This window comes from Amphibalanus amphitrite, unplaced genomic scaffold, assembly GCF_019059575.1.
Source record: "Amphibalanus amphitrite isolate SeventyFive unplaced genomic scaffold, NRLGWU_Aamphi_draft 000787F_arrow, whole genome shotgun sequence".
Classification (NCBI taxonomy): domain Eukaryota; kingdom Metazoa; phylum Arthropoda; class Thecostraca; order Balanomorpha; family Balanidae; genus Amphibalanus; species Amphibalanus amphitrite.
In genome coordinates, this window is record NW_024882281.1 from 79,053 (window position 1) to 95,051 (window position 15,999).

General features: G+C 55.6%; 1 protein-coding gene across 2 annotated transcripts; it reads left to right on the plus strand.

Annotated features, from left to right (window-relative positions):
• Positions 1 to 1,316: 1,316 nt before the first annotated feature.
• LOC122366132 lies at positions 1,317 to 15,939 on the plus strand. Of its 2 annotated transcripts, XM_043337990.1 has the most exons (13): positions 1,317 to 1,575; positions 1,832 to 2,018; positions 2,289 to 2,498; positions 2,686 to 3,342; positions 3,682 to 3,937; positions 4,375 to 4,596; positions 4,995 to 5,127; positions 9,769 to 9,985; positions 10,178 to 10,318; positions 12,362 to 12,515; positions 13,856 to 14,039; positions 14,480 to 14,669; positions 15,561 to 15,939. In XM_043337990.1, the coding sequence occupies exons 1-13, from the start codon at positions 1,434 to 1,436 to the stop codon at positions 15,781 to 15,783; spliced, it is 2,916 nt and encodes a 971-aa protein (XP_043193925.1). In that variant the 5' UTR covers positions 1,317 to 1,433; the 3' UTR covers positions 15,784 to 15,939. The 2 variants fall into 2 exon arrangements, with proteins under 2 accessions (XP_043193925.1, XP_043193924.1); XM_043337989.1 differs by lacking the exon at positions 1,317 to 1,575 and having other exon boundaries at positions 1,731 to 2,018.
• Positions 15,940 to 15,999: the final 60 nt, after the last annotated feature.

Genomic DNA, 15,999 nt, shown 5'->3' on the forward strand with positions numbered 1-15,999 from the left:
AGTTGCGCAAAGGATGCCCCAAAGGGTACTGAAAATTTGAGCAAGCTATCTGAAACGGTTCGGCGTGTAGCTAAGAAAAACCTCAGGGGGGGGGTTGCACCAACCCCCCCCCCCTACATGGGCGAGGGTTAAAACAACGATAGGCACCTCAGTGAAGCGAATGCCGGCCTATACCACCGATAAGCGCCCCGGATGAATAAATACCACCCGTCAACGCCGATAGGCGCCTCAGTGAAATTAATGCCGCCCCAATCTCCGATAGGCGCCCCAGGTGATACATGTCGCCCTTCAACACCAACGGGCGCCCCATTGAAATGAATACCGCCCTTCAACACTGGCAGACGCCCCAGTGGAATGAATGCCGCCCCACAATGCCGATGGCCGTCCCTGCACTGGAAAATCAGTTTCGCCCCTATACAGGCGCCCATAGAAGTTTGCAGAGTGCTATTCCTGGTCATAATCATCTCCCCAGTAAAAAAAAAACGCAAAATACGCCCTAGCACTAGGGGTGTAACCGCCCATACGGACAGTGCAATTTTACAGGCCCCAATCTCGGACCTCCCTTAACATTCATATGTTGTAAACGGCAAACCGCCCCCAATAAATGTTACACAAACTAATTTCCTCTCGCATATCGGCCATCAGGCCGAGTTCTGCCTTTTTGTCGCATGGAGCCTGCAGCGCTATAAGCTCTCATATGTTCGTGTTGGCGTTCGCAGGCTATCGCCTTCAAAGACGTCTCCATAAATGTTTCTTTTTCGTCCCACACACAGGCGCCCCTCTTTCGCATGCTGGCGCCCCTCTTCCGCATGGCGCGCTTCTTGAGTGGCTGCGCCCTCCTAGCCTTTATCGCCTGGCAAGATTATATTCGACAGGGTCGGCAGCATCTGCCTTTGTTTCAGGTAAGTCAGATAAGGATGCCCTCCACTCTTCAGCATATCAAAAGATACTTTTCCCACGTCATTGCCACCCTCTTCGTGTCACAGGTGCCTTTATCAGTTGCGGTGTCGCACTGCTCAGCTTTATGGCTGCCGCACCTCTTAACTTCCTGCCTTCTCTACAGATTTTCGAGGCGCCCCTTTTCATAGCTTTAGGGTGCAGCTGCCCCCCTTGCCCCCCTGCTTCCGCCGCCACTGCATTCATTCATTCATTCATTTATTCATTTATTCGTTCAATGCAAATGCTGCCCGCAGAGGATGCGTTGGGCCAATCAGCGCCATGCTCCTACGAGCGCTGATTGCTCAGTTCTCGTGGTACTGTTGATGCTGCTCGTAGAAGAAACTTTGAACGCGAATTGTATGCAACCCGCCACAAACGTCTGTCACATGTAAATACACCTTGCTTTCGATATGATTAATTATATTTCTATCCACTGTGATTCAGTATCAGTATCAGTAGGATGGCACTTCAGTAAAATTTTGGGCTACTAAGAGATGAACGTTATGCGTGTTTTACGGGTAACAAGTAGACCTAAGGGAAGATACCATCCAGGATTCCGTCGAATAAATGCCTGTCAACTCTCTTACTTGAAACTGAAATCAGAATTTGACTTTGTAGGGGCATCAAAATTCAAAGGTGAGAAAGTTATGATTCTTAATAGAAAACAATCATACCAGAAAAGTGTCAGACTGCTCAATCATAGTTTTGTGATAACTGAAACCATGTCATCCACCATTTTAATCCTTTTTGTATTGATTTCAGTTTGTAAATTGTGACTCCAAGCATCTTGATGTGTTAATTTGAGATGAGCTGAGTAGGTACCTACCCAATCATTCACAATATGTTGCATTCCTACAATAAGAACCTGCAACCAATAAAGATGCTATTGTAGACTTTCAGGTTGAACGACATCTGTGCACACACAAGGTGCATTCCTGCCAGCACTCTCCGTACCGGCCATTCTCGGACAATGAGACGGATGACTCTGGCAGTCTGCTGGATGAGGCTGATGAGCCAGACAATGTACGGCTTCAGCTCTACCCAGACTCAGATGACCCTGTACTTAGGGCAATGGGAAGGTCAGTTAATCTGCAGCTGGATGTATGAAACATTGCAGTGGATTTAAGAAGTGTAACTAGTAACTACTTAGCAGCTTAAGCTTGATTTTACCCATAGATCAATTGTATGAAGCATTAGAAATAGAATGTTTTCAAGCCTTTGAATGTCTGGTGTACCATTTTGTTACAACATTATCTTGTTTTTCCCTTCTGAGTTTTTGCTTCAAGCATTAAGTTTATTTTCATATAAGTTGTGGCCTGACAAATAATGTGCATTCTGGTATCTGACAGGACAACCTCTGTGGATAATGTGTTTGTGGTGCTGGGGGAGTCCACGGACCCGCGCCACCTCTGCCAGGCTGTAGTGTCTCTCTGGGACTTGCACAAACTCGACGAGGAGCCTGGCTCGCTGCCTGCGGATGACTACACCCGCCTGATGGACGAGCTGCTGCGCCAGGCAGACTCTTGTGATGACTTGGCACTTGTCTGTGCCCTCTACAGGTCAGTGGCCCTCTGTGGATCCACTGGATGTTGAGATCAGGTTAGCTATTCCAAAGGCTGAGTGTTTAATAGGATAAGTACCTGCGGGTTTGATGCGAGAATAATTTTGATGTTTTTGTAGCCTGCTGCTGTTCTCCAGTAGCAGTGTGGTGACATGGTCTGTGACTGATGGTTTGCTCGCCTGCAGTGTGGTGCGTCTGGAGGGCCCCGACTGGCAGGCGGCCCAGGCGCGGCTGGAGGAGCTGTGCACGGCCCGCCTGCCGCGCCTCTCGCTTACGGCGCTCAGCCGACTCGGCGTCTGTCTCCAGCTGCACGACTCGACCCGGCCGTGGCCGCCGCGCTTGGTGCAACCCTACCTGCGCGCGCTGGCGCACTATACGGCCACGTGCGCCTCGTGGCACGAGCTGCGCCTGCTGGCCACGGCGCTGCACAGCGCTCTCAGCTACGTCTCGGTGGACGGCGAGCGCCGCTTCATGGACCTGGTGAGGCGCTTCATCGCCGAGCGCGACGTCGGGCCGGACGACGTCGACTCGGTGTTCAAGCTGTTCAAGGTGCTGAACTCGCGCGGCCTGCGCCACTGGCTGGCGCTGGTCTGCCGCGACCTGGCGTCGCTGTACGTGCGCGCCGAGCCGCGGCCGCCGGCCGCCGTCACCGGCCAGCTGGGGCAGGCGGTGCTGCGCTTCCGCGAGGCGTCCCCGGCCGTGGAGCGGCTGCTGGCCGAGCGGGCGGTGGCGCTGCTCTCCCAGGAACCGGCCGAGCTGGCCCAGCTGCGCCTGCTCGACACGGCCGCTCCCAGCCGCATCTTTCCCGAGTGGCTGCGGGACAGCCTGCTGCGGACCGCCCGGTGAGTGGCTGCGGGACAGCATCCTGCGGACCGCCCGGTGAGTGGCCGCGCCGCTGCGCCAGAGAGGGATCCGGCCGCACCAGCTGCTACTCCTGTGACCCCGTTGGCTACCTATACATATGTTAGGTATTCACCGTATTACAGCTGTTGAGTGTGCAAACCATGACAACGATAATTTCACTAGCTCTGTCTTAGACCAGACAGGCGTTCGGTTCCCGCCTTTGAATTTGAATTTCCCTTCTTTGAAAATCATATTTGCATATATCCGTCACGTAGACGTAGACCCGGTCGGTTCCACCCCGTACCGCAGTGTGACTCGGTGGGCCTGTCTCTGGGCAGGGACTCGCTGCAGGGACTCGAGGACCGGCTGGACGCGCCGGAGCCGCTGGCCGACAAGGCGTCCCGGATCCGTCTGCTGACGGAGCTGCAGCGCGCGCGCCAGCTGCTGTCGGAGGTGCGGCCGCAGCGGCCGGCCGAGCACCGCCGGCTCTGGCAGCTGTTCCTGCGCACCCTGCACCGGCCCGACGCCTGGATCGTCTCTGAGCAGAGCGTCACCCGGCGGCACGCGCTGGCCTACTTCAGCCACATGGCGCAGGTCGGTGGAAACCCGGTTCAGGATACCCCGGGTGGAGCCACGGAACGGGATAGTGGTAGTGTTGCAGCTAACACTTTTCATAAAAGCTGGGGGGGGGGGGGAGCTCATTACGCTCCCCGTCCGTAATTCGTACCTATCCACTAGTCCGTTATCCTGCCAGTTCGGCAGATGCACGTAAAGCCTGAAACAGACTCTTTCTGCAGTCAGCAAATCGCGTGCGAGAGCCTATTCTAATACATGGAAGCACGCTCGCATCAATCGCGCGTACCTACCTCACGCATGCCATTGATGCGGCGAGAATTATAATGTATTTGAATCGGTTCTCGCGCTGCGATTTCCTTAATGCGAAAAGAGTCTGCTTCAGCGTTTAGTCTACCCCTGTCCGTCCGTTTGCTGCTGTCCACGGTCATTGTGTAACCCTCCCAGTCCGTTTGCAGCTGTCGCCCAGCTGCGGTCTGCCGGAGCTGGAGGCCGAGCTGGGCCGGCGCCTGGAGCTGCACTGCCGCGCGGTGGTGAGCACCAACCGGCTGGTGGAGCTGGCCTCGTTCCTGGTGGCGTACGGCGGCCGGCCGGTGCCCTCCGAGCTGCTGCAGCGGCTGCTGCGGCTGGCCGACAACGACCAGCTCTCCACGCACCGCGTCAACCGGCTCTCCAGAGCGGTAAGAGGGGGAGGAGAGGGACGCGTCAACCGGCTCCCCGGGACCGGGGAGGGGGCGTGTCAGCCGGCTCTCCAGGGCCGGGGAGGGGGCGTGTCAGCCGGCTCTCCAGAGCGGTAAGAGGAGAGGGAGAGGGGGAGAACCGAGGCACTGTGTCGCTGAGGGATAGGCGCGCGCTCCCCGTTCGGTGCTGGAGGCCGGTTTCATCACCTACTTTGTTGTGTGGGGAGAGTGGAACACTCGACCACGTTACGAACTTCAAACGTTTTGTTTTATCCCGTGACGTTAGAGCGGGTTACGACATGCACTTATGTTTTGTTTCTCTTTTTACTGCTTTATTTATGTTCACTTTCTATCTTCAGTCAATGAATCGCGACCTTGAGATGGTATTTTGTCCGCAGATCCATATCGGCCGGTCTCGTGTCGATCGCGCCCGGACGCCGCAGTCCACCGAGCACCTGCACCAGCTCACCCAGCTGACTGTGGCGCTCAACAACGCCACCGTCCGGCTGCTGCCGGCGCTGACATCCACCGGTAGGTCCGCTAAATACGCCACCGGCCGTTACTGCTGCCGGCGCAGGCTGACATCCACCGGTAGGTCCGCGGAACACCGCCACCGTCCGGTAGGTCCGCGGAATACCGCCACCGTTCGGCTACTGCCGGTGCTGACATCCACCGGTAGGTCCGCGGAACACCGCCACCGTCCGGTAGGTCCGCGGAATACCGCCACCGTCCGGCTGCTGCCGGCGCTGACATCCACTGGTAGGTCCGCTAAATACGCCACCGTCCGGCTGCTGCCGGCGCTGACAAGTGACATCCACCGGTAGGTCCGCGGAATACCGCCACCGTCCGGCTACTGCCGGCGCTGACATCCACCGGTAGGTCCGCGGAATACCGCCACCGTCCGGCTGCTGCCGGCGCTGACATCTATGGTTTTCTCTGAATCATTTCCAAGGCAGAGAGTGAAGGGAGGGGGGTTGTGAGAGGGAGGTCCGTGGCAATTTTGGTTTATGAGACCGACCATGTCGCTCTTTTTTTGTTACGAGCGAGCGAGCGCAGCGAGCGAATTGAGTCTTTTCAATATAAGGGAAAAATCTCAGTATGAGCGGCCCGGCCCGGCCCGGCCCGGCCTGTAACGCTTTTGAGAGGCTTATATCTCAGCAACCGCTGGACCGATTGGCCTGCGGTCTTTTTTACTGGGTAGCCCCATCCCTTCTACCCCGTAATTGACCACTTTTGATACATCTCAGTGACCGTCGTGGCACGTGCCACGTGAAAAGTCAAGGGTGTTCAAGCTGTTTTGCAAAAGTAGTGATTTTGAGAGGCTCATATCTCAGCAGCCGCTTGAGCGATTGTCTTGCGGTAATTTTTATAGGGTAGCAGCATCCCTTCTACCAAAAATAGGATAGGGTGAAGTCGTATAAGAGTACGCACTTAGTGGATTTCTTGCTCTCATTTGTTTAATATTTGAAGGAAAGAAATCGCAAATAGGGAATATTAAAGTTCATTGAATTAGCCATCAACCCATGGGGCAACGATCCTTCAGCGTAAATGGAAGTGGTCTAAAACTGAAATTTTCTGAACCGTTGCACTTGCGTACTCTTACCATATGGGGTGTGTAAGAGTACGCACGCCAGGCGGGTGGAGTACGCAAGCATATGAACACACACCTATGCAGCTTGCACTGTCCAAATGCTTAACTTCAAACTCAGAAGGCATTTAAGTTAATTCTAGTATCCAAAAAGAAAAACAAAATAAATCTTTCAAGTCTATAAATCAGGAAATAATCATGTCGTGTGTTTCTGAAAAAAATGCACGATCAAAAAGGAGAATAACTCGTATTTGGAAGAATTTCGGGTACGCATCTGCATCACAGTGCTCCATTGATGATATACCTACAAATCAAACGTCATTGAGCGAAAGATTAATAATTCTATATTTCTGTATAGTCGATTTAATGTATAATTCTGCGTACTCTTACCCTCCTGAACAGTGCGTCCTCTTACCGTACATGCAATTCGCGCACAAAACAACCCCGAAACGTTGTGCAAAACTTCGCAAACAGAATATTGCACTGTACAGTATTTCCCCAGATAACCTCACAAGTTTCCCACAACAATCACGGAAATGTACCTTATCTCAACTGCCAAGTATCAAAATTATTGTACCATATCATAATAATATCATAACGCTCGAAAATAATATTCATCGCCTTAAACTCAACAGCGTCGCCGCTCAACGCCCACGTTCCGTTGGTGACATGCACGTACTGGCGGCTTCATGTCACTTCATGAACTCGACAAACCCGCGTTGCTAAGCAACCGAAACAGCTGATGCGTACTCTTATCGCCCGCGTACTCTTACCCGCCCTTACCCCGCGCCCCACTGGGGTCTGTGTATAACACGCCCTACTGGGGGGGGGGGCTATTCGTAGCCCCCCCCTCCTAACTCCGAAACTACTGGGCCGATCGTCAAAATTCAAACGGCGTCTGATAGCCCCGGAAAAACTGTCGAGCGAAACCTAATTTCATTGACCTCGAGGTCACCGATGACGTCACAGGTCAGGTCAAAGTAAAAATTATTAGCACTTTGGCTTGTTCACATTTTGGGCTCTGGCCGCCGTCTTACAAGTCAGATCAGGCTCATTTTTGGTTTCCACACTCGTGAACAGATGCTCTAGATACCTTGAGGGTACCAAACTTGCACTTTGATTTTCAGGTCAGGGTCAGGTCATCACAGGTCACGAAAATATTATATCATGCGTCGGTCACGTGACACATGTTTTATGGTCCATTTAGGCCATAGATTTCGAATTTGATGTCGTCTGTGTCATTCAAGGTCATTTTGAGTCGAATTTAGCTTAGGTCAGGTCACTTTCAGGTCAAAAAAGGTCAAATTTTTGAAGTTAAAATTTTTCAACAAAAAAGGTGTCTATTGGATGCAGTTTGAGCTCAGGAACACGATGGTGCCATTTATATTGGTGTACGATGTCAAATACGTACTGAAAAATTGATTTGAAAAATTAATAATTGTGAATTTTTTGCAATAATGCGTATAACTTGGCCATTTTTGAAGATATTTAGCTAAAACTTGCTAGAGTTAGTCATAATCATGCTTTCTGTCACATACAGGGCGTTGCAGGTAAATCCGACACTTGGAAAAAACGTGTTTATTCGTGTGCTATCCTCACGATGAAAAGTTGGGCAGTATGTTACATCTCCATGATCAATTGCCTCCCCCAAAACACAAACACAGGATCGCCAACGGACGCCCCCACGTCTTCCAGCAAGACTCCGCCCCGGCGCACAAGGCCAGGACGACGCAGGCGTGGCTGCTCAACAACGTCCCTCACCACTGGTCACCGGACTTGTGGCCGCCCTCCTCACCTGACTGCAACCCCCTCGATTATTTCTTCTAGGGCGTGATCGAGGCCAAGACCAACAAGCACGCACACAATACCGTCGACTCTCTCAAGGCCGCCATCGTGGCAGAGTTCGCCGCCGTAGACAAGGACACGGTCGCCAAGGCGTGCGAATCATTTCGCCCTCGGCTTGAGATGGTCGTCGCCGCCGACGGCGGTTACATCGAGTAGAAGTGCAGCATAGGACTTGAACTGGTGCTGAATAAAACGCCAGGCCTGTGTGTGCAATATTCATGCTTTCATTGCCGATTTCGTATTTTGCCTCTCAAGTGTCGGATTTATCTGCAACACCCTGTATATTCCGGTTTTTTCGAAAAGTCAAAAACTTTTTGAAAAAAAAAAATAAAAATATAAATTTTGAATATTATTATATAAAATTTTCGAAATTTTCAAAATTTTGAAAATCCGAGATAGCAGTTTGATAGCGCGGTCAATTCTGAGTCCTTTCATGCAAAGAAATTGGATCTAGCTTAAAAACTGAGCTCTTGGGAGCGATTGCCGTGGTTCAATGTTTTGCGTCGAAATCGGACGAACATGACGTCACTCTGACGTCATTTCCGGCCGACCTATGGCAGCTACGAAGTTCAAATTTTGACACAAGGTGTCAAATTGATGCAGCCGAAGGTACTGAAAGTTTGGCGTTGATACGTCAAGCGGTTTGGAAGTTATTGCAGAAAAACGGGAGGGGGGCTATAAATAGCCCCCCCCCCAGTGGGGCGCGGGTTACCCTACTCTTGATCTATGTGAGTGACCCCCACTGCACGTGCAAAATACAAAAAGAAGAGGTACCAGATTTGTTCCCATTTCAGTAACTCGGTAATTACTGGGGCGATTTCGCTGAAACTTGGCATACAGGTAGGCACCTACCAGGCAATGCATTCCCATGTGTTGCGGTTAGGGTGCTACTGCACGTGCGCACGTGCAGGGGGCGCTTCCAGATCTCGAGAACGGCTGGGCCGATTGCGCTCAAATTTGGTACACGGTTGGGAACTAGTTAGCAGGGTGCCGTGCAAAAGTCAGTTTGGACCCCGTTTGCACGTGCGCACGTGCAGAATGCCGCTTCCAGATCTCAGGAACGTCTGGGCCGATTGCGTTCAAATTTGGTACACCGCTAGCGACCGGTTAGAAGGGTGCTTTGCGCAAGCCCGCTGGATGTACCCTCTCGCCCTTCCGCACGTGCAGGGCTCACTATCTCGCTCGCTCGTTCTTCGCCCAAAAGGCGTTTTACTGGTAATTAAACAATTTATGTTTATGAGTTTAAGACCGGCGAGTTAAGGGATATTTATACATTTTACGGCATAAGAGGAATTTGAGGCAGAGTTGCAGTGATTTCACATCACCAGGGTAATATGCAAGCATATTGAAATGCGTCTGTCAAACATATTGAACTAAAAATCGTTGAAAAGTTTTTGTCATCTTATGTTGTTCCTAGTGGTTAGTACCCTTCCTTTGTGCTTAGTCTTGCCCACACCCTAGTCAAATTATCTGCCCCGTGCGTAAGCATGACCTTGCTGGAGCGGACTGTGCATTGAGTGTGACTGAGGGGTGAGGATATCTTGGATTGCGGCCAGTCCCGTCAGAAAATTATTCTGTTTAAATCTGACCTATCCCCCTCTCTTCCTCCGAAAGGCGGTGGTGAGTGGCCGCTGAGGTCTGCTAAACTCTGACCCGTTCCCCGGCCTCTCCCCCAGAGGCAGTGGTGAGTGGCCGCTGAGGTCTGCTAACTCTGACCCGTTCCCCGGCCTCTCCCCCAGAGGCAGTGGTGTGGCTGGCGGGCGCGGCGTTGCGCCGGCGCGGTGTCGTTCCCGGCAACACCTCCGTGCTGGGAGCGGCGCTGGCCCGGTTCCGCGCCCTCACAGAGGCGCCCGACGGTACCGGAAGTGAGCTCACCTCACGCGCCGTCGACAAGCTGGCCAGCTGCCTGGAGGGGGCGCGCTACGCCGACGACGCCGTCATGGAGACGCTCTGCAGGTGGGACATGACCGGACGGGGTGGGAACTGGTGAAAAGTCAATGAGGCTAGTCGTGCGTCTGGCTCTGAGTACGCGTTACGGCAGCTGTCTTTCAGGGTGTCTTATGATCCTGTCTAATCAAACCATTCTAACCGCTCCGTTGTAAGTCCGGGCAGCCGTCCCTGCCTGTCACGTGACCGCTGTGCGGGCAGGCACGTGGTGGAGCACCGTGACCACGTGACGGGCGTGGTGGCCGAGCGTGTGCTGTCGGCGGCGTTTCGGACCGGCTACTGGCCGGCCGACTCGGGCCCGTTCGACGACTTCTTGGCCGCGGCCGCCGACATCGTCTCCAGGTGAGTCTGGACTGGGAGGTCTGGGTGAGTCTGGACTGGGAGGTCAGGGGGAGTGTCTGGCCTCTGGGACTGGGAACTTTGGGGAGTCTGGGACTGGGAAACTTTGGGGAGTCTGGACTGGGAGGTCCGGGGGAGTCTGGACTGGGAGGTCAGGGTGAGTGTTGGACTGGGAGGTCTGGGTGAGTGTCTGGACTGGGAGGTCAAGGATGAGTCTGGGACTGGGAGGGGTGAGTCTGGACTGGGAGATCCGGGTGAGTCTGGGACTGGGAGGTCTGGGGAGTCTAGACTGGGAGGTCAGGGTGAGTCTGGACTGGGAGTGGTGAGTCTGGACTGGGAGGTCAGGGTGAGTGTTGGACTGGGAGGTCAGGGTGAGTGTTGGACTGGGAGGTCAGGGTGAGTGTGGGACTGGGAGGTCTGGGTGAGTGTTGGATTGGGAGGTCCGGGGTGAGCCTGGGACTGGGAGGGGTGAGTCTGGACTGGGATATCTGGTGAGTCTGGACTGGGAGGTCAGGGGTGGTGTATGGGACTGGGAGGTCTGGGTGAGTGTTGGACTGGGAGGTCAGGGTGGGTCTGGACTGGGAGATCTGGGGAGTCTAGACTGGGAGGGGTGAGGCTGGCCTGGGAAGTCTGGGTGAGTCTGGACTGGGAGGTCTGGGTGATTCTGGGACTGGGAGGTCATGATGAGTCTGGGTCTGGGAGGTCTGGGGAGTCTGGGACTGGGAGGTCTGGACTGACTGAGAGGTCCGGGGAGTCTGGACTGGGAGGTCAGGGGTGGTCTCTGGGACTGGGAGATTATGATGAGTCTGGACTGGGAGATCAGGGGCAGCGTCTGGGACTGGGAGGTCATGATGAGTCTGGACTGGGAGGTCAGGGTGAGTGTGTGACTGGGAGGTCAGGGGGAGTGTCTGGCCTCTGGGACTGGGAACTTTGGGGAGTCTGGACTGGGAGGTCCGGGTGAGTCTGGGACTGGGAGGTCTGGGGTGGTGTCTGGGACTGGGAGGTTATGATGAGTCTGGACTGGGAGATCAGGGTCAGCGTCTGGGACTGGGAGGTCATGATGAGTCTGGACTGGGAGGTCAGGGTGAGTGTGGGACTGGGAGGTCAGGGTGAGTGTGGGACTGGGAGGTCAGGGTGAGTGTGGGACTGGGAGGTCAGGGTGAGTGTGGGACTGGGAGGTCTGGGAGTCTGGACTGGGAGATCAGAGTGAGTCTGGGACTGGGAGTGGTGAGTCTGGACTGGTAGGGATGAGTCTCAGACTGGGAGGTCTGGGGAGTCTGGACTGGGAGGGGTGATTCAGGACTGGGAGATCTGGGGAGTCTGGACTGGGAGGTCTGGGTGTGTCTGGACTGGGAGGTCTGGGGAGCCTGGACTGGGAACTTTAAGAGTCTGGACTGGGAGGTCCTGGGGCGTGGGGCAATGCTACATTTGTTGGTGTATCTGTCTATTCGAGCCAGCTGGAGCCTGTACCATCTGACGACACCACCCTGTCTGTGTACACTCCGACCCTCTGTCCTCTCTGCCAGGAGCCTGTACCGACTGACGGTCCCTCTGTCCCCTCTGCTAGGAGCCTGTACCGACTGACGGTCCCTCAGTCCCCTCTGCGAGGAGTCTGTACCGACTGACGGTCCCTCTGTCCCCTCTGCTAGGAGCCTGTACCGACTGTATGTAACACCCCGACCCCTCTGCCGGGAGCCTGTACCGACTGACGGTCCCTCTGTCCCCTCCGCTAGGAGCCTGTACTGACTGACGACACGACCCTGTCTGTGTACACTCCGACCCCCCTGTCCCCTCCGCCAGGAGCCTGTATCGACCGACGGTCCCTCTGTCCCCTCTGCCAGGAGCCTGTACCGTCTGACGGTCCCTCTGTCCCCTCTGCCAGGAGCCTGTATCGACTGACGGTCCCTCTGTCCCCTCTGCTAGGAGCCTGTACCGACTGACGGTCCCTCTGTCCCCTCTGCTAGGAGCCTGTACCGACTGACGGTCCCTCTGACCCCTCTGCCAGGAGCCTGTACCGACTGACGGTCCCTCTGTCCCCTCTGCCAGGAGTCTGTACCGACTGACGGCCGAGAGCACCCTGCGCGCCTGTCTGTCGCTCTGTCTGTACGGCCAGCTGCCCGCTCAGCTGGCGCGCACCGTCCTCGGCCAGGCCTTCCTGGATAAGACCGAGCGGCAGATCCAGCACATGGTCGAACAGACAGTAACTATACTACTTTGGTAAACGGGTGGAGAGCCCGGATATACTGCTGGCGGTAGGGGAGGATGGGACCTTCCGGACGGCGGAGATGGGCCAGAGATGGGGATACATTAAAGGTAGTGTGCCAGCTTTCTTGGACCGTATGGAGTTAATGGCCCAGATAAGGAGAACCGGATTTTTAGAACTTATCCATACCTTCAAAACTCATGGAAACGTCTTAAATTCTTCAAATTTTGAGTACCCCAGTGCGAAATTCGCCCCGACGGGTTGTCGGTCGTACCCCAACCACATTTCACACCACTATGAACAATAAATGCACACACTGAAATCGCTATTACCGATATGCTCATCCAATCAAGTTTCGATAAACCCGTTCATCATCATCTCCTGCGGTTTCGAACACGCCTGTTAGGTGGCTTCTGATGCTCGTCGAGGTCGGAATTTCCAAATACGCGTGGTGCGTTGGGCCGCGCGCTCTGACTTCGGCCAAGAAAAATGCGTCAGCTGATCATTGTCATTTCTGCCACTTGCGTGTGGTGAAATGGGGTCATAACTTATAAGACGGCTTTTTCATATCAATTATTTTACATAAAATCATATTTGAAACCATAAATAATGTTCGACAGCCAAATAAAAGAAACAATACCAATACGGGATTACAGTTTAAGGCTCGACATTGTGTTGTCTACGATAAGACAGCTGATAACTCATTCCCGTACGTCGTATGGTCGTAACACTATAATGACCTTTGCTTATTGTCACAAGTGCGCCGCATTCGCGATTGTTGCCCGACGCCTGTTTGCAGGTGAGCCCACTACAGTTGTTATACATATCTAAAAACCGAAAAACTTTTAGGCGAAAAAGGCACTATTCCAGGCCCATTTTTGATTTTTTTTTGCGATATTAGGTAAAAACAGAAGCTTCTTATCCTAGGAAAAATAAAATGGGAAATCTTTCAAAGGTGGCACACTACCTTTAATGTTAATGAGGCGAGGGGTTTCAGTTTGCTCCTTTCCTAAATCAGCAATTGGAGCGCTCATTGTTGCGTCATCAAAATGTATCTTGTTGGGAACTGCCAAACTGGATTGTCGGCTGTAACAAGTTATGCGGGCATTAGCCAAGTCCATTTTTTCCTCGGCCCTGTCTGCCGGTACACTTTATCAGTAGACTGTACGCGTCACGCACCCACCCCACGGGCACAGTCCACCATTCGGTATATGTGCGACGCGTACACTGACCGCCGCCCTGTCGGCAGGGCGCGCAGCAGCAGGCGCCGGCCGGCGGCTGGCCGTCCCCGGTGGTCTGATCTGCGGGTGTCCGTTGACTGTCTGTGCTGTCGGCAGGGCGCGCTGCAGCAGGCGCCGGCCGGCGGCGGGCCGACCGCGCCGGCCGTCCGCGCTGCGGGTGCCCAGTCGGCGGCCACCCGGCTGCGGCGGCTGCAGATGGAGGTGAACCGCGCCGTCCGGCTCAACCTGCCCGACCAGAGCGTGCCCTGGTTCACAGACGTCTACGCCAAGGGACTGCCCGGTGAGAGCGCGGAGCCGGGGGCGCCGCGCCCGGACGCTGCCGATCAGGACGTGTGGAGGTGTGACTTACTCCACCATGTATAAATGTATGGTAAAGGCCAGGGGAATTCGGCCCAATAGTGATGTTTGGCTAACTATTCAGCTAAACCGTGTCCGTTTGAATCCGTCCCATTTTCGCAGTCATTGTATCCCGCCTCGTCGTCTCCCGACCTGCCCTCTCGATCTAACCCAGCCGCAGACCCAGTCTCCCCGACTCCGGCAGAGACCCGGCCCGACTCCTCGGTACGTCACTATAGTCCCCCGTCCGCTCTGTCGCAGACCCGGCCCCTGACCCCGCCCCCCGTCCCGCAGACCCGGCCCGACTCCCCAGTGCGTCAGTCAGCACAGTGCCCCGTCCGCTCAGTCGCAGACCCGGCCTCTGACCCCCCCCGCCCCCCTCAGACCCAGCCACGGGCGCGGCGCACCGGCAGCTGGTGGCTGAGGTGCGCGACACGCTGTCGGCGCTGGTCGGGGGCGCCGACCGCGTTCACTGCGGGGTGCGCGCCGCCGGGTACCAGTTCACCGCCGACCTGGTGGTGTACCGGCGGCCCGACGGCGGCTTCACCGACACGGACGGACCACGGGTCACCAGGTACTCGGGGGGGGGGAGGAGAGGGTCACCAAGTACTCAGGGGGGGGGACGGGTCACCAGGTACTCAGGGGAGGGACGGGTCACCACTCACCGGGGAGGGACGGGTCACCAGGTCAGAGGGGAGAGCTATTAGGTCAGTGAGGAGAGGCGTGTGCTGTACAGTCCTCTCACGCCCCGCCGCCATCTCTGTCGTGACCTTGTGTTTTGTGAGACGACGGACCGGGCCGCGACTCTTTTTGCTGGACTGTTTTGTTCTAAGCCCAGTGTGCCCCGGAGGTAAACATCCCGCTTTCTCAGCTGCCGCCATACAGCACTGGTCGGCCAGCAAAACCACTGATGGCTTACGGCACACACTGGGCGCGTTTATATTAATCATTCGACTATCTCGTCTCAGCAACCACTATCCCACCCACTGTCCCACATTCAGAATCTCCCTTTTAACCTGAGCTGACCTGACATGCTCGTCGTTTCGTGTTGGTAGCGGACCTTCTCTGGTATAATCCACAAGGCCGAAGTCACCATCCCTCTCCCCCGACCCGCCGCCTGTCCGTCGGTGTGGCGCCGCTGGTGCCACCTGACCCGCCCCCCTCCGTCCGGCAGTGTCGGTGCCCCCTGACCGGCCCCTCTGCCCTCAGCGTGGCGCCGCTGGTGCCACCTGACCCCCCCCCCCCCGGCCGTCCGGCAGTGTCGGTGCCCCCTGACCGGTCCCTCTGCCCTCAGCGTGGCACTGCTGGTGCCACCTGACCCCCCCCCCCTCCGTCCGGCAGTGTCGGTGCCCCCTGACCGGTCCCTCTGCCCTCAGCGTGGCACTGCTGGTGCCACCTAACCCCCCCCCCCTCCGTCCGGCAGTGTCGGTGCCTCCCCCCCCCTGACCGGTCCCTCTGCCCTCAGCTTGGCACTGCTGGTGCCCTCCACGCACGAGTACTGCACGAACCGTCCGCAGCCGACGGGCGGCCAGCTGCTGCGCCGCCGCCACCTGGAGATGCTCGGCTACACGGTGCGCACCGTCCACCCGCACCACTGGAACAGCATGGCGCTGGCCGAGACCGCCGACAAGCTGGCCTTCCTGGGCGCGCTCATAGACGGACGTAACCTGCTCGAGGAGCGCGCGTGACGCCGGCCGGCCGGCCACCGAACCGCGCCGGCCCGTGTCCACTAGTCTCCGCCGCGCCGGTACGAGAGCCTTGTTACGTGAGTGGTATGCTCAGTTGTTGGTGTGCTCAGTGAAGGTGCTGCTGTTTTGTAATACATGTCACATATAGACTGCTTACATTCATGCTGTCACATACCATTTGGGTTGGGACGTCATTTTTTTACACCAGAACACGGG